Source organism: Gobio gobio, assembly GCF_949357685.1.
Source record: "Gobio gobio genome assembly, chromosome: 9".
In the NCBI taxonomy this organism is placed as follows: Eukaryota; Metazoa; Chordata; class Actinopteri; order Cypriniformes; family Gobionidae; genus Gobio; species Gobio gobio.
This window is the reverse complement of record NC_137115.1, coordinates 23,408,669-23,436,473: the sequence shown is the minus strand read 5'-3', so window position 1 is coordinate 23,436,473 and position 27,805 is coordinate 23,408,669. Positions and strand designations below refer to the sequence as shown.

The 27,805-nt window shown below is 39.4% G+C and overlaps 1 protein-coding gene across 2 annotated transcripts in view; it reads left to right on the top strand.

Annotated features, from left to right (window-relative positions):
- Positions 1 to 27,805, top strand: part of tcf25 (TCF25 ribosome quality control complex subunit) — a 229,658-nt gene that overhangs the window by 48,733 nt on the left and 153,120 nt on the right. For both annotated transcript variants that reach the window (XR_013817156.1, XM_079824907.1), the window contains exons 4-6: positions 18,893 to 19,020; positions 19,115 to 19,180; positions 21,857 to 21,939. Coding sequence is in view for 1 of the 2 variants with exons in the window: in XM_079824907.1 (XP_079681033.1) it covers positions 18,893 to 19,020; positions 19,115 to 19,180; positions 21,857 to 21,939 (277 nt within the window). In the remaining variant the exon portion in view is untranslated. The remainder of the gene's footprint in view (positions 1 to 18,892; positions 19,021 to 19,114; positions 19,181 to 21,856; positions 21,940 to 27,805) is intronic.

The window sequence follows — 27,805 nt, the reverse complement described above, 5'->3', positions numbered from 1 at the left end:
AGACTCCAGGTAGGTTGCAGCTCTGGAAAATGGTGGCGCTGGAGACTAAAGAGTTCCTGATGGTTTCACCCTTAATTCTTCACCTTAATTCTTAATTCTTTTGCAGTTAACAGGTGTCTTTTCTCCGCCACATGTTTTTGTCAGATCCTGCTGACCCAACGAGCATTTCACTGTCCAATGGTCATGCCTTAACTGCAATGTCTAGTATTGCATTAGTATTGCATCCTTCTCATGGGCATTTAATACTTTTTGACTTTTCAGTCTGAGTTAAATCTCTTTTTTGGCTCAATTTATCTGTAAAAGAAAACCTGCCTAATAATTCTGCACACCTGAATATAAGGTGTTTTTCATTTCCTGCCTTCATGAACAATTATATATCACTTATACATTATTAAATACTAAATCAATAGTAGTTATTAGGATTACTGTGGTTTGGAATTGGTCAAATGTGCCTGGAAAAAAAATATGATCAGAAAATCAACGTGCCTAATAATTCTGCACTCCCTGTAGTATTATACACAACATTTATAATATTATATACATTCTCATATACATATACAATATAACATTTTTATATTATTATTATTATAAAAAATTATTATTACCCCTGGTTCAGTAATGAACTCTTGTAATAAAGTAGCAGTGGCTGGGACAGATTTTAAGTATCACCTCAAGATGCAATCTAATACTGTTTACATGAAATAAGCCTGCTCCCGAGCAGGTTTTATCTTACAGATATGTTACTATGACAGCAAGTCCAGGATGAGCGTCGAAGAACCAAACAATCCAAGATCATGCGAAATCGTCAACAATCAAATTCGGCTAACTGAGTTAGCGACGTACAAAGAACGGACACCTGGTCTGGAACAGGTTTTCTTTGGTAAATCCAGAGTTTCTTTCCGTCTCCTCACCCTTTTTAAAACATAAGCAGTGTTTAAACACTCTTTCGTTCACACTGCAAAAATAATCTTAATGCAAATAATATTTTTCTTACCCCATTGGCAGATCCATTTGCAAAATAAGAAAAATATTGTTTCCTAGGGAAATCTTTTTCTTTTGTAGAAAATGCATCTTGATTTAAGAATAATTTTGACTGGAAACAACAAGGCAAAAATACTAAGTAAGAAAAACATTTTTGCAGTGCAGGGATATTCATTCATTGCTCATATTTTCCTCATGCAGACAGCATCAAAGTGAAAAATGTGTGTCATGCTTTTTCTGAGAATTTGTGTTTTTTCCTGGGCACAATGAGAGCCATTAAAAAGGAGTTTCTCCGGAGAAATGTAGAAATTAGTTAAAATTAGGCTAATCTGATAAATGTTCACATGAAAACAGCTGTGTCCCAATTCGGGGGCTGCATCCTTTGAAGGCCGATTGCGTCACCACAGCACATCGAAGGCTGTCCCAATTCGAAGGTGCCTTCAAATGCAGCCTGCCGTCACATCCAGTGGAGAATTCGGCCGCTCAATGGAGAAAATCGCATCGGGAGTTTTGGACTACTTTTGTTGCAGAGACCTGGCAACCCTACCTAATGTCCTTCTCCCTGGGACGCGAAGGAGAAGAACGGATCCACAGCCTAGCCTATCCCGAGGCCGCGAGATATTGTGTGCTACAGGGCATCCCAGAAAGTTCTCTCTATCTCCACAGCTTTAGGGACTCAAAATGGAGCCTTATGGGAATCAGTGTTGAAGATGAGTTGTGATTTACCAATGCTGACAGAAAAGTTTCACCCTTTGAGATATGAGGAAAACCAGCTTAATGCAACTCCCTGGATACCAACCACTCTCTCAAGACGGTTTAACAGAATGGCATGATCTATTGTGTTAAATTTTGCGCTGAGATTTAAAAGGATTACAATAACACCAGCAGTCTCCGTACTGTGCAATTACCTAAAGCCTGATTGAAATTTATCGAATATACTAAACGTAGTCCATCCATCTTCAACCTCTTATCCGGGGTCGAGACGTGGAGGCAGCTGCTGCAGATTTTCTTTCCGGAGCAGACACTCCATTGGTTTCCTACTGACAACCATGACCTCAGAATTAGAGGCGCTCGTCCTCATACCAGCCGCTTCACACTCGGCTGTGAACCAATCCAGTGAGTATTGATGGTCACGGACTGATGATGCCATCAGGACCATATCGTCCACAAACAGCAGCGATGAGATCCCCAGCCCACCAAACCACAACCCCTCCCCACCATGACTATGCCTCGATATCCTGTCCATGAATCTAACACACAGGATTGGTGACAAAGTGCAGCCCTGGCGGAGGCCAACCCCCACCTGGAACGAGTCCGACTTATTGCAGAGAACACGGACACAGCTCTCTTGGACGTACAGGGATTGGATAGCCCTGAGGAGGGACCCCCTCACCCCATACTCCCGCAGCACCTCCTACAGTATCTCCCAAGGGACCCGGTTATACGCCTTTTGCAGATCCACAAAGCACATGTAGCACATGGGCATACTCCCAGGCCGGACTCCTTCAGTCAGACGACTTCCCTGTCCACCACGCTGTTCGAGGGTTACCGCCTCTTGAGGCACCTAAGACCTTAAGACCACAGCTCCCCGCTACAGCTTTAGCAATGGAAGCTTTGAACATTGCACATCATTGACCTTCAGCCTAGAGTGCTCTGGTACCACATACACTTATGAGCATCCTTATGTTCTAACATGATGTTTATTATAGACAATCTATGACTAGAAGTCTAACAACAAACCCCTGCTTGAGTTTAGAGCAGGGAGTCCGTTCCTCCCGATCACGCCTCTCAAGGTGTCACACGTGTGTGTTGAATTCTCCCAGCAGATCTACGGAGTTTCCTACTGGAGCCCCATGCAGGACTTCATTCAGGGTCTCCAAGAAGACCAAATACTCCAAACTGCTGTTCGGTGCATAAGCAGAGACAACAGTCAGAGTTTTCTCCCCCACAACCTGTATGGCGTAGGGAGGCACCCCTCTTGTCCACCAGGGTGAACTCCTCCGTAAGAATGGAGTCCATCCCCTATCCAGGAGTATGGTTCCAGAACCGAGACTGCGTGTAGAGTTAAGCTCCACCTCCCACACAAGTTCTGGCTCCTTCCCCTCAGAACGGTGACATTTTATGTCCCCAGATCCAGTCTCTGCCACCGGGTCTGGTCTGTCGAGGTCCCTGACCTTCACTGCCACCCTGGCCACCAGGCGGGTCACCGAGCTCTCCATCTGGGCCTGGCTCCGGGAAGGGTAACTCCTCTTTTTTGTTGTTCCATGGGCTATTTGAACCATTCTTAGTCTGGCCCCTTACCTGAGATCACTTTGCCCTGGGAGGCCTTATCAAGAGCACCAGGCTCCAGACAACACAGCCCTCAGGTTCATTGGGACACACAAACCTCTCCACCCGATAAGGTGATGGTTCCCGGAGAGGACTTAAAGTAGTCAAGCTGTAGATAAAACACCTTTTCTAGAATTTTGGATAGAAATGGGCCTATAATTATTTACAACACCAGTTTTTATAGGTGAGTATTCCAACAAGTGAATATGGCCAATGTTGATACCTGCACCTGCGGTGAAATCCACAATAAAATCCATGGAGCAGAAAAAAAACAGTCCTGTATCTAATGCACCTGCACCTGCCACATAAACTGTGCTGACGAAAACTTAGCTGTACAGTGTGTTCATCCAGAAAAGGAGTGAGTGCATAATCCAAGAGTTCCGAGAGTCCAAGGGAGAAACAGTCCAATAAAATCGAATGGTGTCTAGGCAAAGTAGAAGCCGCAGTCAAAATGCACAAAGTACCGGAGAGTAGCGGCGCACAGCCAGCGTTCACTCAACCGGAACCGGATCTTCGGCCAATAACAAACTACAATAATGGCCCCTAATGATAAGGGTAGGAATCTTTAGGCACCTCACAATCTGATCCGATTCTGGGAGTGGCGATCCAATTTCAAAATTATTCACACAGTGATTGAAATTCTTATTAATTAGTTTACAGACTACAAAATCTTATTTTTTTTTACTTAAATACATTTGTAATTATAAGTACTTAAAGGGTAACTAAACCCTAAACCAACTTTTTTTAGTTAATGATCTGTAATACTGGGGCTTTATTAATGCTGTTCATTGATTCGAGTAAATGTTTTGACATTTGAGTATAAAGTGTTTTAATTCTATAAAATATGGTGTAAAACCGCCAAAGTGCTGCCTTCTTAAGGTTGAACGGTGGCTACTGCAGTTGAATTTTCCTATTGGACGTTGTGGTACATCGTGACGTAGGATGGTACCTCCAACGGCTCACTATCCGCGCCCCTAGCACGAGCTCACCATGCCCTCAGAAATGTTTTCCCCAATCACATGATGAGAACGGCTTCACTCCAGTATGAACTGTCATATTACATGAAGTAGAAACATTATGAATGAAACTGACTTGACACTCGCTTTAACATTGTATTGAAGAAAATACGGTTAAATAATGCAGTTGTCAGTACACGTCAGGCTTTTCTTGCGATATTATTGCCGCCCGTCATGTGTACAAATATTTTTCATACATGAGACGCGCTTTCAAACCCTGACACGCAAGTGGTTGCCACGGGCGCAGATAGATTAGGTCAGTTCTCTTGCGCGGCTGCTTCACTAGCATCATCTGCATCGGGAGTTAACGCAGTTTGAGTCGGCGGCTCGCATTGATAAGGCTCCGGGTTTGTGTCTACAGACAATCCACCCTCCTCCACTTCAGGTGAAGGTAGGAGAAATGACCTCTCTGTTGCAAAGCTGGCGTCACTCCAGTCATTCTCCATCTCTGCGACTCGCGAGTCAGACAGCTGTCAATCAATCCGTCACTGCGGGTCTCAGGTGCTCACCCTCCGCTCAGTCCCGCCCTCGGTTCGTCCCCTCTGTCTCCGCTGGGCTCTGCCCACTTTTCCAGCATTTTTCAAAATTTGCCAGTGGGTGGATATAAGCTCTGAGCAGGGATTTAGTTACCCTTTAAGAAAATGTAGAAATGTAAAAATTTAAATAAATAAAAACAATTGTATTTATATATGTCCTGAGTCCGACTGGAGCCCGTGTTTTTTTTCCTCCCTCCCTATTACACATTGTTGCAGCCATAAAAATTGTTCAGCTTTGTTTTTAATGTCAAAGTAGTTTTCGTTTCGTTTATTTAAGTTAATTTAGAAAAAATGTTTGGACCAATATTGGTTTATTAAATTAAAGTGTTTGTTTTTTTAAAGTAATGACCAAGCAGCCAGCGGCTGACAGTGAGTTAACCACTTGTTTGACCAATTTATCCTCTCAAATCAACTCGTGACTTGTCTTTCCTATAATAAAATCCATAGATATAAAACACTTCAAGCATAGTGTGTTACACAATGTTAGTTTAAATGTTTACTATCACCACCACAGTAAAAACGCATTTGACATGCTGAGGCAGATGCAGCTCACAGCTTGCATCGGCACTTGCGAACGAAAAAAATAGCCTATACAATCTAAACTAATAAGCAAAATAAATAAAAATAAAAAAAAACATGCAGAGAGGTGGAAGGTCTTCCCTTACACCTCTCCGCAAAATGAATATAAATCCGATCTTCAATTTCCGCACCGGGTATACAAATTCAGTTCACGTCAACGAAAGCAAAATATTCGAGCTGTATTTTATTTGTCATCAGCTCATTTCAAGATCAAATGCCGCAATATGCGAAAGAGCGACCTACGCACGGCAAGAGAATCTGAGACTTAGGCTACTTTGTTTCACTGGCAGCCATTTGTGTGTTTTTCTTGCATTTTTTTTGTGGTGCCCCCCCTTAGAACTCGGTGCCCTACGCGCAGCGCGTGATGCGCATGGTCGGAGCGGCGGCTCTGAGTGATCGGATTTAAATCCGCCTCGAAAGAATCTCGGAAGACATTTACTCCTGATCCCTTCATAATGTTATAGATATCTGATCAGAGAAAACGAATGAAGTGAACAGGTGTAAAAAGGCTGTAACTCTTGCAGCTGCACTGAAGGAACGCTCGCTGCTGCTGCAGCTGGCGCGGATTCTAAAAACCAGAGTATGTCTGGCGGTCGTGGTAGCATGGGCTTGTGTTGTTTTCACCAGTGCAGCACATCTCAGTTTCTTTTAATTAATTAAGGTCTATTTACATAATGTCTATTCTTGTATTTGTATTTGCAATCTAGTCATGGCCAATAACATTTGTTAATAATTATTCATCATACTGTTGAACTTGACAGTATGTCTCTTATTTCATAGGGAGCTTCAAAGAAGATTTATCAGTAACAGTAATACCCTGTGTTTATCAGTATCCAATAATGTTTGTTGGGTAAAAAAGAAAAACTAAATAAACAAAGTAAAAATTTATTTTATAACTTTCCCCCCAAGGTTTCTATACATATCGCGATATATCGATATTGTGAATTTTTTTTGACAATCTAATATCGTGACAGCCCTAATATATATACACATATATGCATATACATGCATGCATGCATACGTGTGTGTGTATATGTATATATGTGTATATACAGTGAGGAAAATAAGTATTTGAACACCCTGCTATTTTGCAAGTTCTCCCACTTAGAAATCATGGAGGTGTCTGTCCACTGTGAGACATAATCTAAAAAAAAAATCCAGATATCACAATGTATGATTTTTTTTTCTTCTTTTTATTAAACATTTTAATTATTACAAACAAAAACATATATAAAACAAAAAACACAGCACAGGAAATAATTAACATATCTATGAACATGTGGATAATTTACATACAGCATTTCATCATATGATTGTACCTACATTTTTATCCAGTTTCTGTTTATGACCGTTTAATCTTTAGACACTTTAAAATCTTCTCCCATTTTTTAAACAGGTGCGATTTACCATTGAGACAATACCTCAATCTTTCTAGAGTTACAACTTCGGATATCATAGATTTCCACATCTGAGTAGAAGGGGCATCACTACCAACCCATTTGACCATTATAGCCTTTCGAGCCAACATTGGGAGAAACTGAACAATCTCTTTGTGAGCTCTCAGAGGGTCAGGTATAAGCCCCAGAAGGCACATGAGCGGGCTGAGTGGAGCTGTCTGTCCTATCACCAAAATGATTTCACTGCATACTGCCTGCCAGAATACCTCAATGTTCTTGCACTCCCAAAGACAGTGATATCTAGTGCCCTTAGCTGAATTACATTTAGGGCAATTCGGAGAAACACCTGGAGTATACTTACTGTATATATAAGGTGATATGTAAACATTATGTAGAATATTGAACTGCATTTCTTTGTATCTATTACAGATTGATATTCTAGAAGGCAGTCTTACTATTTCCTCCCACGACTCAGAGTCGATTGACATTTTAAGCAGCATGTTCCAAGTTGTTCGTAAATGTTTCAGTTTGTCTACCGTTATAGTCTGTAACTCAGAATAGAATCTAGATACAAAACGTCCACGTTTCCGGCATTCAAGTAGAGTTTTTTCAAGCAAGTAACAGTTCGTTGGTAGCTCCAGGGATCCAATCTTTGATTTTACATAATGCCTGATCTGAAGATATTTATAGTCTTTGGCAGGTATATTATATTGGGATCTTATATCTTCAAATGTCTTAAATTTACCTTTGTCCCACAGATCATACATTCTCTTGATACCAGTTTCTTGCCATGACTTGAGATTGAGACCAGCACCCTCTGCTGTTAAATCTGGTATATCTGCCAAAATTGCAAGAAAGTTAAGAGTCTTAGACTTCCCAAATAATTTCTTCAAAATACTCCATGTCTTAATAACATTATTAATTAGGTAATTGTCTTTAACAGCAGGTGGCAATTCTCTTGCACGTTTATCGAATAAGTTTATAAGACAAAGGGGTTGGCTAATTACTTTTTCAATCTCAAGCCACGGTGTCACATCTTGTTCAGTTGCCCACTCTGAAACAATTCTAGCATGAATAGACAGTACATAGTTCTCAATCTTTGGTAAGCCCCACCCACCCTGTTGTTTTGGAAGTTGAAAAGTATCTATTTTAAGCTTAGGTTTTTTGCCTGCCCAGATAAAGTCTGATATCAGTTTATTAATGTCCTTAAGATCATTTGGATTCAAAAACACAAAAAGCATTGACACGGGATAAGAAATTTTTGGAAGTATTATCATTTTGATAAGGTTAATCCTACCAAGCATTGATAAAGGAAGCTTTTTCCAACTTGTAACTTTTTCTTTTATGTGACCAACTAAAGGATTGATATTCTCTGCATACAACTGATCAACTCTGGGTGTAATTTTTACAATGTATGATTTTTTAACTATTTATTTGTATGATACAGCTGCAAATAAGTATTTGAACACCTGAGAAAATCAATGTTAATATTTGGTACAGTAGCCTTTGTTTGCAATTACAGAGGTCAAACGTTTCCTCCACACAGATATTCTCTAGATCAGTCAGGTTTCTGGCCTGTTGCTGAGAAACACGGAGTTTGAGCTCCCTCCAAAGATTCTCTATTGGGTTTAGGTCTGGAGACTGGCTAGGCCACGCCAGAACCTTGATATGCTTCTTACAGAGCCACTCCTTGGTTATCCTGGCTGTGTGCTTCGGGTCATTGTCATGTTGGAAGACCCAGCCTCGACCCATTTTCAATACTCTAAATGAGGGAAGGAGGTTGTTCCCCAAAATCTCGCAATACATGGCCCCGGTCATCCTCTCCTCAATACAGTGCAGTCGCCCTGTCCCATGTGCAGAAAAACACCCCCAAAGCATGATGCTACCACCCCCATGCTTCACAGTAGGGATGGTGTTCTTGGGATGGTACTCATCTTCCTTCTTCCTCCAAACACGTTTAGTGGAATTATGACCAAAAAGTTATATTTTGGTCTCATCTGACCACATGACTTTCTCCCATGACTCCTCTGGATCATCCAAATGGTCATTGGCAAACTTAAGACGGGCCTGGACATGTGCTGGTTTAAGCAGGGGAACCTTCCGTGCCATGCATGATTTCAAACCATGACGTCTTAGTGTATTTCCAACAGTAACCTTGGAAATGGTGGTCCCAGCTCTTTTCAGGTCATTGACCAGCTTCTCCAGTGTAGTTCTGGGCTGATTTCTCACCTTTCTTAGGATCATTGAGACCCCACGAGGTGAGATCTTGCATGGAGCCCCAGTCTGAGGGAGATTGACAGTCATGTTTAGCTTCTTCCATTTTCTAATGATTGCTCCAACAGTGGACCTTTTTCCCCCCAAGCTGCTTGGCAATTTCCCTGTAGCCCTTTCCAGCCTTGTGGAGGTGTACAATTTTGTCTCTAGTGTCTTTGGACAGCTCTTTGGTCTTGACCATGTTAGTAGTTGGATTCTTACTGATTGTATGGGGTGGACCGGTGCCTTTATGCAGCTAACGACCTCAAACAGGTGCATCTAATTTAGGATAATAAATGGAGTGGAGGTGGACATTTTAAAGGCAGACTAACAGGTCTTTGAGGGTCAGAATTCTAGCTGATAGACAGGTGTTCAAATACTTATTTGCAGCTGTATCATACAAATAAATAGTAAAAAAAAATCATACATTGTGATTTCTGGATTTTTTTTTAGATTAGGTCTCTCACAGTGGACATGCACCTACGATGACAATTTCAGACCCCTCCATGATTTCTAAGTGGGAGAACTTGCAAAATAGCAGGGTGTTCAAATACTTATTTTCCTCACTGTATGTGTGTGTGTATATATGTATATTTATTTATTTATTTATATATATATATATATATATATATATATATATATATATATATATATATGTATGTATATTTATTTATTTGTGTATATATATATATATATATATATATATATATATATATATATATATATATATATATATATATATATATATATATATATATATATATATATATATATATATATATATATATATACACAAATAAATAAATATACATACATATATATATATATATATACACAAATAAATAAATATACATACACATATATATATATATATATATATATATATATATATATATATGTGTATGTATATTTATTTATTTGTGTATATATATATATATATATGTATGTATATTTATTTATTTGTGTATATATATATATATATATATATATATATATATATATATATATATATATATATATATATATATAATCAAAAGCTATAACAAAACATGCTTTTTTCTTTAAAATGGTATAGCATCAATATCATAAAGTTGATTGTATTTCACTAATTCCATTCAAAAAGTGAAACTTGTATATTATATTCATTCATTACACACACTGATATATTTCAAATGTTTATTTATTTCGCCTCTCTATTAATGTGCTTGGACACAGAGCTCTGTGAACAGCCAGCCTCTTTTGCAATGACCTTTTGCGTCTTGCCCTCCTTGTGCAAGGTGTCAATGATCGTCTTTTGGACAACTGTCAAGTCAGCATGTCTTCCCCATGATTGTATAGTCTACTGAACTAGGGAGCTGATTGGCCAAACCGGGCAGATATCCATCTTGCTTCGCCGATAAGATCTCCATGAGGAGATCTCCAAGTTCCCTAAGTCTCACGTAGTCATTGTTGGAAATTTTACTAAACAGTGCATCTTCGATTATCTCAGGTGAAGCATAAAATTCGACCAGTCTGTCCCAGGCTTTCCTAAGAGCAACCTGAGGATTGTTGACATGTATGAGACGTATTCTATTGACATAATGGCCTGATTCCTTTCCTAGCCACTTAGTTAAAAGGTCCAACTCTTCGCTAGCTGAGATGTCGAGCTCTTTTATGGCATTGAAGAATGAGGACTGCCACGCTCTGAAACTTTCTGGTCTGTCATCGAACTGACGGAGCCCTGTAGTCACCAATTCACGGCGCGCCAGAAACTTTACAAACTCAGTCATAGGGGGGCCTTTGACCGATTCAGCCCGGGAAGCATAGTGAAGAGGAGTATAAGGTTGAGCTGTGGCGTTCAGACTGGTACGTGCGCCTGACTGAGGATGTGGCCACTGTTCGTTATTAGTCTCTGGGATGTTAGGGCTTATCTTGAGAGGCGAAAAGTAGGAATCAGACATAGTGATGCATCTCTCTGGCGATTTAACCTGGTTTTGAGAGCGAGGGATAACTGGCGATGATTCAAGTGACTTGTCCCATGTTACTAAGCTTTCCTCTTGCTTAACAGGTACAAAGTCATGACAGCGTGAATGTTTTAGAAACTCAGCTTGCTGTGTAACATAGTCATTTGTACGCTGCTCACTTTCTTCCTTGTATGATCTTATGGCACTTTTGTCGTCCGGTACTTTTAACTGTTCCTCAGCTGCTTCCAATATCTTTGCCTGTGCTGCAGCCGCTGCCACCTCCCTCTGGAGTGTTAAAGCAGTGAGTCTGGCCTTCTCGAGGAGTGCGTTTGCTTCCTTCTCTGCTTGTTCAATTTTTAACTTGACTTCTTTTTCAGCAAAGGATGCACGGACACATGCTGCTTCAGCCCTTGCACGGGCCCTTGCCGCTGCACTGGCTGTTGAAACTGATGTGCGACTGCTGCCTGCACTCTTCTGAGAAGCTCTGTCGCCGTCCTTATATTCGTCCATGGTGTTCGTTCATACTTTGCACATAAACAACGTCGTAATTACTCCAACCAATTGCCTTTTCACTGTACTGTCCTCCAATTGGTGTTCTTAACCAAAATTAGACAGCCAGCCAAACTCCGGTCATGAAAAACATGAGAGTCAGGATATAGCTTCTTATAGCTCCGTTTAATAGAGACTCTGGTTGAGCATGTAAACATGAACAAAGGATTGAAACTGAAAATTAGGGTTGGGCATCGTTTTGATTTGAACGATTCTGATTCCGATTCCGATTCTTAGTTTCGATTACGGTTCTTTTCGATTCTCGATTCCGATTCTTTGAGGGGTGGAGTCACAACATGTCACAGGCTCATTTCACAGAGGAAAATTGTATTTTGATTAAATAATGAGTTTTAGTTTTGGGACTTTCTCCGCTGGCATTTTCACTTGCTTTGCTGCAAAGGTGAATGGAGTTCCACACCGAGTCCCGGTTTAACAATAGCATTAACAGCAGTCATTAGGACTGCTACTAGCGTGGGCAATTTGCGTATAGCTACATTTATCTACGAGGGGGAAAAATAATTTCAGTAACGTTGTTGTTCACCACAATTCGCAATTTGGTCAAGGGGTTTACACTACAATCACTTACCTGATTATGATGAGGTGGGATAATGTTAGTTCACCCTGAAATGAAAATAAAGCCATCTTTTACTCACCCAGCTGTTGTTCAAATGCGCGTGTTCCAGTGTGTGCGCACTCCAAGCCGCAGTAGCCTCGTGCAATATTGTCATGACAACCGGTACACAATATTCACTTAAGGAGGTTATATTATTAGTATTATTTCTTATCATATACGTTATAGAAAAGACGAGAATCACGTTTTTTTTCTATTGAGCTTGATTTCTCAAAATGGTGCGCGCGCGCGCGTGCGTGTGTGTGTGCGTGCGTGCGTGCGTGTGTGTGTGTGTGTGTGTGTGTGTGTGCTTATCGTGGGTGCAATGACAACAGTGCGAGTTATTATAGTAGGCATGAGCGCCGGCGGCTGCTGACAGCTCATAGTGTAACTTACACAGAGGAGCGCGCTCAGAATAACGGCCGAGCTCAGTGTTTTGACTGAATAATACGGTTTCTTTCTCGCAAAACCTATAGTGTGCCCACTGAACACTTTCCATATGGCGCGCGTCTCCCTGTATCGTTGCGTGATACATTTGTTTACTTTTTGTAATGTTTTAGCTGATCGCCATTCACTGCCATAATAGGAAGGAGCGCGTGCAGGAACAGTATTTTAAATGTCATAGGACATAGGGCACTGGGACAACATCAGGGTAAGTCAAAGAAGGCTTTATTTTCATTTCAGGGTGAACTATCCCGTTAATAACGTTGGTTAGCGCAGGGTTGTCTGCAGGGTTGCCCGAGGGACAGACCTGCGCAGCATTTCAAACACGCTACACTCGTTAATTTATAGCTACACCACATATTTGTAGTGCATCCTCCCGTGCAAGAAATAAGTTTGTCATGTGTTGCACTGTGCCGACCCAGGTTTTTTTTTTTTTAGTGAAATAAAGCCACACTTTTGAGCGCCACTTACCGTGCTCCATGGCTGCAACAGAACAAACGGGCGCGGCAAGCACTTCCGAAAACCTCGCGCGTTTGGAACCGATGATCGGAATCGAAAACAAAATTTCTAAACGATTCCAATGGCATCGTTATTTTTTAAACGGTTCCAAGTTGGAACCGGTTCTCGATGCCCAACCCTACTGAAAATAAGCACAAAAAATACATAAAGATGAAATTGTCTCTTGTACAAAGACTAACAGAGCTTAATTACAATGAAATATAACGTCTCCGTAAACAACTAGTCTTAAGAATTGAAATCAAAGATTTATAATATGGTTTTAAATCCACATGAATTCGGCACAAATCTATTGTTAGAAATACTGTAACACATAGAAAATATAAACCACTTACAGGCAGTTCTTGCTAAGGAGAAATCGAAACATAGAGGATTATTGCAGCTGGAACGATCTTCACCATTAGCTTTTACTCTTAAACTAACTTCCTGATTCAGCCTGAAATACCATACTTGACCGCTAGAGGTCAGCCTGCCATACCATAACAAGGACAATTCCCCAAGGGCAGAACATATTGTCAGTACAGTGTCTGTTCCTTAACTAAAAAGACACCAGTTTTTCCTGTTCTCTGCATCTTGGGTGGCATTTAAGAACCAAGGACATTCAAGCTGAAATTTAAAAAAAAAAATGCTGATGGCTTGCACGCACTGCCATTGGAGCGCTTACAGGACATTTTTTTTTAATTTCTGCTTTTTCTTTGTTAAAGTCGTGTCTAGCACAAGTCCACCATCTGATCTGGATACGACCCGGATCCGGCTGACTTCAGTAAACCTCGGGGTAAACCGAGAGACTAACTTTAGCATAGATGCCATTCTTTTTATGATTTAACGAGTACATCAGGTGTTATGAGAAGCAGAGTTCTGCATGGGTCCGTTTTTGGAGATTCGCCCCCGCCCGTACCCGCAAAGTTCAGCACCAGATCCGACCCGTCACCCTAGGGCTGCTCGATTATGGAAAAAATCATAATCACGATTATTTTGGTCAATATTGAAATCACGATTATGTTACACGATTATTTCACATGACTTTGGGAATGTGTTGTATTTATTAAAAATACACCTTTCAACAATTCAATTGAAATTGTAACATTTGTTGTACTTTTTGAACTATTAAAATAAATAATATAACATATATTCAAATCAAAGTATAAAAGTATTCACGTAAAAATGATAATCACAAATAAATAAGATAAACAATATGGTTCGGCTAGATATGCTTTTCAGGTATGTCTAACATTAGTTTTCAGGTACAGAAATGTCTCAAATGTAAAATAACATTGCATATTTGAGTGCATAAATAAAAGATTAATCCTATTAAACTTACAAAAGCTATTCAATCCGGATCGGATATGCGTTGTCTTTATCGACTGTATAAAGTTCACTTAAGGCATATACAGACTATGTCTGCTAGGATACTCATCAAGATGGACATGTTGACATACGTTTTGTGTGAGTTTGTCCGTTCAAGAGCAAGACTTGAAAGAGAACTCAATATTTGCGCGCTGAGAGACGTGTGCGCGCTCTCGGATGAGCGCACAGAGATACATTTTCTCACAGCGCGCGCGGCTTCTCATTCGCGTCTTCTGGCACTAAACCCGGGTGACGACGGTGAAAACGACTGGACATATTCAAACATACGGCAGCACTCGCATGCATTGCACAAAGTTTACAAAGAGAGAATTATTTGAAAAATATGAGGGGGAAAAAGGACGTTTACACGGCACCCCTGCTCTCGTCAGTTTTTGTTTCTTTATTAGATTGTCATAGGTCACTCTGTTTAATTTTCAAGTGGTTAAACAAATTCGTGATGTTCCCTTGCGTTGCAGACACTACATGTAGCAAATCTTGCACGTAACATGTTTTTGCTCGTCGTCTGATTCCTCGAAGCCAAACTGTTCCCAGACAACGGAGTTGGTTTTGCCTATTTTGCTCACCAAACGCTGCTGTAACTGCCCTCCTTCTGCCATCTTTACTCGCGCCGAGTTTTTAAATTTCAGCAGATGATATGCACACGAGACTCACGAACTGAGAGAGATTGTGGCTTCGGGAGGGGCGGATGAGCGCATGCGCGTTTCATTCAGAACGCAAGGCAAAATAATCGTTTTTTCTCGATTGTACTATTTTGGTGATCGTTGGGAGGCAAAATCGAAATCGAAATCGAAATTCGATTAATTGCACAGCCCTACGTCACCCATTATGATATCAAAATGAAATCCGCACCCGCCCAGATCCGTTAATATTTGGCCTGTTACCCGATCCGTGCCCGCGATAAATCACACGCTAAAATCATTCCAATTAAAGTGCTTTATTTTTTATCTTGCACCTCTCACAACAGAACAACAGTGTCATGAATGGGCTAATGAAACAGGCTAAAGTGCGCTTTGTTTTGCGCCATTCAAGTAGCCTATGAACGGCACCTAAATACTCTATGGAACCTGATAACTGTAGCCTACGCAAATAGACTTATTAATGAAAAAAAAAAGAACAAAACAAAATAAAAACCTCAGCCTGTCGCTCACAAACAATATATTATAGGCTATAGCCTATAGGCCTATGCCTATGCATTTACTTTCCCTTAAGGTTACTGTGCAGGAAAAGGATATCGTCCACAGTCCCAGGTTTAAGTTGCGTTCTCCGTTCTTGAATCCAGCTGTGGAAAAGTCTCTCTCACTTGCAGCGCTCGATGCTGGGATGGAGAGAACATTCCTTGCAATCATTGCCAGGTTGGGAAATGTTTTCGCATGCTCCTTCCACCACAACAAAACATCGAAAGGATATCCCTTGATATCCCTTATCACACTCGATGTATGCAGAGACATCGTCCTTGGGCAGCACCTTGTCTTCGCTGGAGTCCTCTACATCTGACAAACAATCCACTGTTGAAACCAAACAAACTCTCTTCGCTGCTGGGGCCGCCGACATGCTGCGGCCTGGTAGCTGATGTTCGAGTTTCTCCTCGAGTTCTATTTAAAAGAAATAGACATATGAATGGATGTATATATTTCACTAAATTATTAATTTGCCCATTAACAATCATTTTTAATTATTAAATACAAGCAATGGTGGAGGAAGTACTGAATCTCAGTATGCTACTTAAGTAAAAGTACAAATAACCAGAGACATAATTACTTTAGACATATTTAGTTAAGTAATAAATGAACGAAATTAATTTCTCCAGTATGGCCTCTTGTCATGTTGCAGACAAAGAGCTTGTGGCGGGCTATGCAAAGTAAGTGTCAAGACGTGACTGTTTAGCTTTTTAGATTTTGGGGTGTTAAAATTGCTTTCTCTGCTGCGGTCGAGTCGGGCTCTGCTTTTTCTGCCATCTTCCATGCAAGACGCCGTCAACTTTCAGCAGTGACGGTTTCACACTGCAAGGGTTAGCAGGGCGTAAGCGCGTATTTTTTTTTCGGCGCCCATGTTAACAGATTAGAGCATTCACACTGCACGCAGAGGCGGCACGGCAGCGCATAGCAGGAGCAGAAGCAACGCGATCGTTTCGGCGCCGAGTCTATTTTTGCCACGCTGCTCATGCTGAATTAAAGCCACAGTGGATTGTTCTTGATCAAAACTGACCTGATTAACATGGAAAATAACACATTTCACCATGAAATCATATAGTGAAGTTTCCCGTGTGTATCACGATCACCATATGACATCCAGTGCTGTGAAAAAATTAAATAAAATACACGGAAACACAACACTGCCAGAAGTTTTTGCCCAAACTTCAAAAGCCTGTTTAAATGATTAAAACTAGAAGCATATCTTCACTTTAATGTTACATTTATCATGTGAACTACTTATAAACAACATGTTATATGCATGTGTGTATGAGACAGAGAGGGGAACACGTAGGGCTGTGCGATTAATCGAAAAATAACCGAAACCGACATTCAGAACCTCTAACCGACGTATTTTTCCCATGTTGGTTATTTCGGTTTTCACGTGACTCCGCCCCGTCAGTCACATCAAGTGCAGTTTGCAGGCACACAGACAGATGCAGGAGCGGTTATCTGTTTTTAGATGCCCAGAATCACTATAGTAACTGCATGTTTTACACAGTTTATACAGGTCAGTTAATTGCCGTTCTTCATAGCCTACCGCTGACGCACACACACACACACGCACACACACACACACACACACACACACAGACACAGATGGCGCGCGCAAGCCCTGTAGCCAGATCGCTTTCACTTTCGTGCTCCTAAAGTTCGTCAAGTACATGCGTTTAAAGGCTTGCCAGTTTCAACATTTATAGCGATTGTGCACTATTCAAAAACAACAATACGGAAAACGTATCCGTTCAGTGCTGAGCTTTTTTCTGTGACACAGAGAGCCGAGCCGTGTTGCGTCTCTGACAACGCTCGCGCCCTGAAGGCAGACCTCTTTCACCGGTCCTCACAAAGCTTTGTCATTTGTATGTGGTTTAAACCCTGCCAGTTTGAACATTAAAGCGAGTTTCGGCCATCAGATGTGTATTATGTTGAACTAATGCCTGATATATTGTGACAAACGAACACTCAGACAGAAGCTCGCACATCACGTGAAGATCGCGCGCAGAAACGCAGTGTCAACGCTGTCCTGTGACTAAAGTAAGTCACTGAAGTAGCTTAGAAACTCAACCGTTATAGGCATACATTTTAATACCTTTGAAGTACAAACCACAGCTTCATAATGAATAGAGACAGTAAGAGTAATTCACACACACAATCTCTCTCTCATTAATGCATTCAAATAAATGTAATGTAGGCCTACTGTGCTAATGTATCTGTATCTGATGTACAACAAGCAGAAATCTGCCCCACAGACAATAACTGCTGAAAGTGAACCGTTTCCTTCAAGTATTTTAAAATCACAAAGAAATGCACTTTTTCATTAGAAAAAAAAATCCACCTGTTCTATATATAAATATGTAGAACATATTTACAGTACAAACCTTATCAGTGAACTTACTCAACCTTGTGAGGGCAAAAAAATAAATAAAAATAAATAATCGTTCATTAATCGTAATCGAGGTAAAATGTTCAATTAATCGAGGTTTTTATTTTTGGGCAAATCGTTACAGCCCTAGGAACACAGTCGTATTTGCAGCAGATATATGCTGCCCATCATAAATCAACGCACGAGACAGACGGGGGTCGAAGGAGAACACCGGAAAATGTGACATAATGGACAATATTCGTCTGTATTTGCAATACACGAGCCGCGGTTCAGCTGTGCGAGACAAAGGCTGCCAGTGTGAATGCGCGCCTCCTGCTCTCCACGCGCACCGCTCCTGCCCAGTCAACGCACTGCTTGCGCGTGCGGTGTGAAGACAGCCACGCCTCTACTTTTTATATATTTTATTTATTCGAATATTAATTTTCACCTTCGAAATTCGTTTTTTTTAACTATTCGAATATATATTCGAATTTAGAATATTCGTTGACTGCCCTTATCTGAAGTTGTCCTGAAATGTACATTGTACAGTGTTCCAAGAGTGCCAATATTTTAATAATTTTAAAATTTTAATAATTTATAATTTTATCACTTTGCATGTCTGTGTTCACGGATTTGGCTTCTTTTGGGACTATTGTCTTTGGCAAAATAAAGAAAATAATGTCTGAAATGTATGTTATATGTTATTAACCTCTAGTTTGATCTGGTTTATACAAGATTATCATATCACAATCAAAATCATGCTGTAGATCTTTCTCACATATTTAGTATGTCTAATTTAGTGGGTTTTTGTGATTTGCAGGACAATTTGGGTGCGGGAGATAATATTGATGCTATTTTAGAGACCGTGGAGAAGAGCAAAGGTCTGTCGCATCGGAGCACAGACAACAGCGCCTCTGAACACAGACCTGTGTTGTACGTGGAACACAGGTGAGATACATTCATGTCATAATTTTCTGCCATTCAAATGCAGTAAGACAAATATTTAATCTCAAATGATCTATTTTTCTTCTGGGTTGTAAAGGAATCTGAATCCAGAGACCGAGTTGAAGAGGTATTTTGGAGCGCGGGCCGTTCTGGGAGACCAGAGGTAATTGTTAAATACTATTTTCAGTTGTACTTTTTTTTCTTTTTTTAAGGTTGTTTATCTGAGAGTTTATCCAATTGAGTTTGTTTCATTTGTGCTTGGCCACATGTTTCAACTTCACAATTTTTTTTAAAATAGGCTCATTTTCCAACTCCCCTAGAGTTAAACAGTTGAGTTTTACTGTTTTCGAATCCATTCAGCTGATCTCTGGGTCTGGGGGTAGCACTTTTAGTATTGCTATTGAAACCTACTAATTCACTGGCTTGTCATGTTGCTGAAATAATGTACTAGCAAACCTTATTTAGCATTACATATCGATAGAATAATTACTTGCATACTGTAACGTTAGTTTCCGTTATATTATCTTACTAGCTATTTATTACTTATAGAAATAGTGCAACGTCATAGTTACATTACATGTATTGCAAAATACGTAATGTTTTGAGGACCAAGTTTGTAGTCAAAGTATGGGCAGGCCATTGTCAATGCAAATCATATTGTTGATGTTTCATCCGCACCAGTGAATGAGCCATAACTGTTTATCCGCCATCATCGGTGGCCCTGCTACGTTCTACTAGCCTAGTTACTAGCCTGCGCGTTCACGGCAGGCTCCGTTGTGATGGGGGAGGAGCTGTGGAGGGAGGGCTGTAGCGCAGCAGAGAGCAAGGGGGAGTGACCTGTGAGATGTGCTTGTTCAAATTTTCATGCTAAGTCAGCGTTTTCTATAAACTCCCTACTGCAGATTTAAGCCTGTACAAATACTAGAAATCGTTAATATAAATTATTGGGAATCATATGAAGAAAAAAAAACATTTGCACATTTAATTTATCCATTATAACTTTTGTAATTTTGGTTGCTTGGCTGTTTCCTATTAAAGGTCCAGAAATGTGTCAAGTTTTACGTCAGGTGTCTTTTTTAATTATAGGGCTGTAATCAACCAAAGAAAATCTTGGTTGACTGAAGTCCTGAAATTTTCGACTAAAAATGACGTTAGGAAAAAAAACCTTTAAATTAATTCGCTGCGCACTGTGCGCAGTACTTGGTAGCCTTGTTGTCTGCCTAAATTAATTATAAATAAACATAAAAAACTAGTAGGCTATTTGCAGTATATTAAATATACGTTTTTGACCTGATTATTTTGGACTGAAATGAGTCTGACACGAGTCTGTCGGCTCTGACAGCGTTGCATCACGTGCACCTGCGCAATATCATATCCTATGATTTCCGAAAATATAGTACTATGTTGTCAACTAGTGATATCATCACAAGAACTTTTGAGGAATATGCAACATAATTTAGACAATTGTTTTTGTCATTATATTATAAATATAATTTGTCAAGTATTATAAAAACTGATAGACACTATCATTTCAGCCGCTCTGTGCAGCTCGAACATATGAGCTCAGCTCAGCTTCACGGCTGAGACACGAATAGACTATTAATTTAAAGCTTTTACTCTTAAACACAAAAGGCACGTCCACTTTAATAAAAAATGAATATTTTTTAAACAAGCCAGACAGATCAAGATCAAGAGCAGAAACGAAATAAAGTGCATAACTGAAAAATGAAGCATAGGCTCAAAACTAATACAAACAGTGGCCACAGCGCATCGGGATCCAAATAAAAAACATTGAAATATGGCAATTCTGATTTGTTCATATAGCCTACTCAAAACAGACTGGGCAACCTAACACAGACAAGTTAGCTTACCGTTTTTAGGTGAAATGACATGTTTGTCGTCGAGCTGTGATTATATGCAAACTGTGCATTCGTCTTTTTTCCCCATTTTCTATTTTTTTTTAAATGCTGCCACACTGCTGATGTCTTTGTTGACATGGTAGAAGAGGACTGACTATGAAAACGCTCTCACAATTAAATAAATAATATACAGCAAAGTATAGCCTAACGTTACTTCAATCTGTCTCTCGATCTTCTCCAGTGGGTTGGGCTAATCCAAAATAAGTAAAAACAAGGGGGGTGTTCTGAAGACAGACTGTTACTTGTGAAACAGGGGTGCTCTGAAAACACCCCCATTAGCAATTAGTGCTTTCCACCTAATGAAATGAACGGGGCAAAACTGATGAAATGAACGCGGCAAAACTGTGTACCCCAGAAAATCTGAATTTTGGTCGAGCCAGAACGCATCGAGTGGGAGATTACAGCCCTATTAATTATATGATGTGACTACGTTGCTGTCTAGACGCCAGCCAATTGCTGATTGTTGTTTCGAGTATCGATGCATCTGCCCTTTTCAGGGAACACGAGAACATGCAGTAATCTCAGACAACTTAATTCAGATATTTTAATCCAATCCACAAATTCGTTTGAAGAACCAAATTGGCCAGAGATCAGTTATCACGATTAGAAGATCTGGGATCTGTCAAATCATATCTGATATATTAAGCGAGGTACGAAGAACGGACCCCTGGTCTTTTCATGACTGGATAGCTATCCAATTAATGAAACCCATGAAGTGACCAGGTATTAAAAGTCTCTTGTCATTGTGTTGATTTCTGCATCATCACTATAGCAACCACTACAGAGAATATTGACCAAAATGAACAGATCTGATCTAATTTCTTGCAGCATAGTGTGCAAATTCTGGAGATTTGTGTTATGTGCACAAAGCCTGAGAATTATACTGCTGAATGCTTTTTTTTGTTTGTGTTCACATTCAGATCGAAACAGAGACAGAGGCAGTTTCATCGTTGCACTTGGATGACTGTTTATAAAGACACATGGCCCCGCTTTAGTCGACCAGGTCAGACCTTACCCAATTTATCTAATTTTCCCAGAATGTTTGTTCAGTGCACAGAAATACCACTCACCCACTGCCACCACTTGTATCAGTTTGTAGGATTTGTGCAGGGCTGGCCTATGGGTTTGTGGGACCCCAGACAAGAGCATGAAAATGGGCCCCACCAATATTGGCATAATATTAAAACTATACTCCCACTACAAACATGACACCTTCCCTTCGTAGTGCTAGGGTCTTCTCCTTGGGCAAGAGAGAGCAACCCTTACACCTCCCTTGCTGGGGTTATAGTCATATTTAATCAATATCACATTCCTGTATCCCTTGGTAGAACCCTTTTTATCATCACTTCTTTGGGACCCTGAGTATTGACCCTTGTTATCCCAATATTGTTAGAAACAAGAAAAGGGATGACTTGTTTGCCGTGAGTTGCCGTGTCGGTGGAGGAAGAGATCCTGGTCCCTGATAAATGTGGTTTGCTGTACAAGTACTACAAGTACTTTGGCTCATACTTCACCTATACTTATTTACATCCGGGACATGGAACATACGCCGCAATCGACTTGACAATTTGTCAGCCTGAACTTTTTTTTTGACCTATCATGGAACGTTTATCATGACCTTTGTGCAAGTGACCATTTCCCAATCATTGTAACCATTAAAGGAAGAGGGGAAGAAACAAAAGTACAAAGATAGCAAATTAAAAAAGCAAACTGGTATCAGTTTCAAACTCTGTTGTGAGAGATTTGCACGCTTTCCGAAGGACAGCACAGATGCTATGCAGAATTTCACAGAAACGCTAATGTATATAGCAATTGATACTGTCCCAAGAACATCTCTAAACAAAAAATCTAGACTGCTTCCATGGTTTGATGATAAATGTAAGGAAGCTATAAAAGAGAGGACAAAAACTGAAAGACTTTTCTTCAGACATCCATCAACTGAAAATCTTATCAAACTCAAGATGAGTAGAGCACAAGCAAGAAGAACTATAAATGAAGTTTAAAAGGAAAGCTGGAGAAGATTTGTTTCAAGAATATCAACAAGTACTACATTAAACAAAATATGGAACCTGATACGAAAAATGAAGGGCAAAAACAGTGGTCCTCAGATACAACACATCAATCACATCATAACTCAAGAAATTGCAAACATTTTAGCTAATTTTAAAAGGAATTCATCAATTGAGAACTGTCTTCCTGCTTTCCGAACTTTTCATGCTCAATAAGGGAAGGAGAAAATTAACTTTAGCTCTAGTAAGATAGAGCCATACAACCAGCTTTTTTCAATGGAAGAGCTACAACGACTCCTTAATCCCACAACGCAACTGTTGGACCAGATAAAATTCACTACCAATTTTTAAAGAATCTACCTCACCTTTTTCTGAAAATGGATGGAAATGGAAAATGGAAAATCTGGATTAGAGGTTGACCAATATGTGTTTTTCAGGGCCGATACCGATCATTAAGGATAACTGATATTTTGAACCAATATACACTATATCTGGTGTACAAATTAATGTCAAAATTAAGAATAACAAGGGCAAAATTATTTAAATGCTTTTAACATATCTTTAATTCTGAGAACTGTCAGTAATAACATTAATATTAATAATAATAATCTTTCTGTCATCATTTACTCTCTCCAGTTGTTTTAAACCTGCACAAGTTTCTTTCTTCTGTTGAAAATTAAAGTTATTTTGAAGAATATTGGACCCTTTTTATCCAGGGACCAGCAACTGTTTGGTTACCCATAGCAGACGTCACTGCAAATTCAGCAACATCTACTACAAAAATCCAGAAAATCACATTGTATGATTTTTAAGTAATTAATTTGCATTTTATTGCGTGACATAAGCATTTGATACATCAGAAAATCAGATCTTAACCCTCTCGAGTCGGCCATCGTGCCGGCATGATTGGCTTGCTTTTTTTCTTATCAGTGCCAAAGAGACTCAAATAACTCTGTCGTTTTTTATCATTCAGGCAAGTGTTATACATCATTATAATCTGTTAAGTTTCTATTTTTTTGTGTACAGTCACAATAAAAACATTGTTGTGCTTTTTGCAAAATAAAGAAATCAAACATGATGTGCGATCTGCAGCCTCTCTGTCAAAGACGTTCATTCAGATAGTCTTCGAGAAAATGACCTCTAGCTTAGTGAATACTTGTCTCACAAACATGAGACATATGTCTAAAGAAACGCTGAAATGTCAGGTTTTAAACACTGTAAACCAAATCAAAAACAAATATTCTGTGTTTATGTAATCTAGTTGAAAGCAGAGAGATGTTAGGCTCATTATACACTAATGCGACCACGCCCACGAAGCGTGTGCTCTATTGAGATTCAAATACTGAGACTCCGGAGTCGACGCCCACACACACATCATCTGTGCTGCATTCCTACTTCAACTACATCATTTTGAGACACGTTTAATAATCCTGGAATAATTCTCCATGACAAGCTGTTCATTTCTGGAAGCAACGATCCCCCGCTGTGTGTAAGTAGGCAAAGTTTACTCTGTAAGCATCTGTGAATATTAAACGCAAAAACCTGCACGAGGACGCACTGAAGCTTTCTTTGTTTAAATTAGTTCAAAATTACTGTCAGATGTAAGTAATTACCTTGACAAACTATACATCATTTAAAAGATCTAAGACTCAAGCTTCCATTTTTGACTTCTGTTTTATTCTCAAATTCATATAGTGACCTTAATTTGTTAATATGTGTCAGGAGTTATGAATATGAAAACCGCGTCGGTACCTTTTGATTGTAATATGAGCGTCAGCTGATGTCATTCATAAAAAACTCCTCTATTCTCCTCATGAAGACTCACGACAAAACAACATCCCTCAGGGCTTTTAGTTCAAAAGTGTGCAGATAAGGAGAAATATTGATAGATTCTCATATGTATGTGTCAAATTTCTATACAGAGAAGTGTTATTTCAATCTGTTGTGTTTTCAGTTCATACTGGCAGCTGGAGGGCGCTCCGTGCACATGTAGTCCATATATAGCAAGCATGAAGAAGATACCATGTGACATTGACACAAACAGCTTCCAGAAATCGCTATAACATGCAGATAGACACATTTGAAGATAATAAACACACAATCGCGACAATATATGGCTTATCTGTGTTATTTATACCATGTTGGCTTGGCTATTTATAACATTTGACTTGTGATATAAAGTAAGTTTGGAGTAAAAACATGGTTTTTAATTTCATTAATTGTTGTGTTTTAATAAATTGGTGTAATAAATCATAAATTATGGTTTAATAAATCATAAATTGTTGTGGCAAATATTATAGATTGTTTTAAGTTATCTGGTCTACCTTTATGAAGCAACTCTGCACTGTGCCCAAGCAGAATTTCCCCTTGGGGAACATAAAGTTAACTGACTAACTAAGCAAAAATTAACTTCATTTTGATTGCGGGCTATTATGTCCTTTGTTATCTCAGGTGCTATCTCATCATTATTCGTTAGATATCACGCCTCCTCGCTTATTGGCTTTGTGAAGAGAAACTGTCTTACAAATTTTAAATCAGTGTATTGTTTTATGTGAATGTGTAGGCTCAATGATTCTCACATCAGTATAAAGAAAAAACTCTATGGAAATACAAGATGGAGTCAAAAGTCTTGTGAACACATATCTATTGTGTGTTTTGAGACCTTAATTTTAAAACAAAGTTTTTAGTTTTTTCAAAAACCATGCATAAACATTTTTCTCTCAAAAATACAAGCATGTACATACATGTTGCTCACATATTATGGTAGCCCAGTTTGTGCTGAATTCTGCTGGCTTCTGACGAGCATTTCAAACGCATCATTTTCATATTGCAAATATGGAACATTATACAGAACTGTGCTCTGGACAGAAATATGGGTCATCATTTAACTGTTTCATACATACCAAACAAGTCAAGTCAACTTTATTTATATAGCGCTTTTAACAATGTAGATTGTTTCAAAGCAGCTTTACAGTGTTAAACAGGAAAATAATGCAGCATAATTTTATTCAGCTGTATAGCCATCCTGGAAAAAACGTTGATGTCATCAGTTCATTTCAATTATCATACAGTGTGGGCTTTAGATCAATAATTAGATCAGTAATTTGGTTTAAATGGTTAATTTAGTTTATTAATTAGATTTATTTAGATGTTTAGTTGAAAAATTTAGTGTCCCCAACTGAGCACGCCAAGCTAGAGGCAACAGTGTTGTGTTGATGTTGCCTGGCCAAATCACAGAGATGCCGATTCGCATGGGATTAATATTATAGAGCCCGTGCATGTTGTGTCCGAGCCCGACACATTAACTGTAATTATGAGCCCGAGCTCGATTTAAACCCGACCATTTTTTAATATGTGGCCGTTCTGATGAGAACGAGCATGTAATGAGCAAAGCGGACCGGTGTGATGCTCAGCTCAATTATCCGATCAATGCAGGCGCGCGCTCATGAACCGCTCACCGGTAAAACATTAGCTCAATTCCCACTCAGACATGACATTTATCTGTACTGTAGCCTACTATACGTGTTGTTGCCATTAAACAATGTTTTCATATTTATGTTTAAATAATATAATGTTAATTTTAAATTTCATTTGATTATGATAAGTGCAAAGATGTGAGTTATATTTTGTTTAATATTAAGTTTTGTTTTGTAGAATTCCTTTCTTTAAAGTGAATTTCGTTTTGTATAAATTGTATCTTCATTTTAATAAAGGTTTCTACAGTCAATTTTATTCAGCCGTATAGCTAATCTGGAGAAAACGGTCATCAGTTCATTTCAATTATCCTACAGTGACAGTGTGGGCTTTAGATCAGTAATTAGATCAGTAATTTAGTTTATATGGTTAATTTAGTTTATTAATTAGATTTATTTGGATATTTAGTTGACAAATTTGGAACAATTTAATGTCCCCAACTGAGCACGCCAAGCCAGAGGCAACAGTGGCAAGGAAACCAAAACCCCATCAGGTGACCTAATGGAGAAAAATAAACCTTGGGAGAAACCAGGCTCAGTCGGGGTGCCAGTTCTCCTCTGGTCAATTAACAAGCAGTGTATGATTATTACTCTGGCAACTTTACAGGTCAGAGGTCATAATAGATCGGAATATTCAAAGGATCGGAGGCAACACGCTGGAGACGGGTTTATTGAGGACGACATATCGATTTAAGAATTATTAAATTGTAATATTCGAACAATCCGAGTCATCACGCCGGAGACGAGTTTATTGAGGATGCCTTGCCGATGAGGCAATTTCAGGGGAGTCTAATTGACACGGTCTCTGCAGACACTTCAGGGTCATGCGTTGGGCTTCTCTTGGCACAGGTCCACCATCTGATCTGGATACGGCCCGGATCCGGCTGACTGCAGTAAACCTCGGGATAAAACAGAGAGACTATCATTAGCGTAGATGCCATTCTTCTGATGATGTAACGAGTACATCAGGTGTTATGGGAAGTGTTTCTTGCTGACCTAGTTAATGCAGCCTAACAATCATTTAATTGAAAAAGTGTTTTATGTGTATGCCACAGTAAAGAGATGTGTTTTTAGTCTAGATTTAAATTACAATAATCAATTCCACTAATGCCTACATAATTTTCGAGTCTATTCAAAAGAATGTTGTGGTCGATAGTATCAAATGCAGCGCTAAGATTGAGTAACACTAAAAGAGAGACACAGCCACAATCGGATGATAAGAGTAAATCATTTGTAACTCTGATGAGAGCAGTCTCAGTACTATGATACGGTCTAAATCCTGACTGGAAATCCACAGATACCATTTCTTTCTAAAAAGGAACATAATTGTGAAGACACTGCCCTTTCAAGTATTTTTGACAGAAAAGGTATATTTGAGATTGGCCTA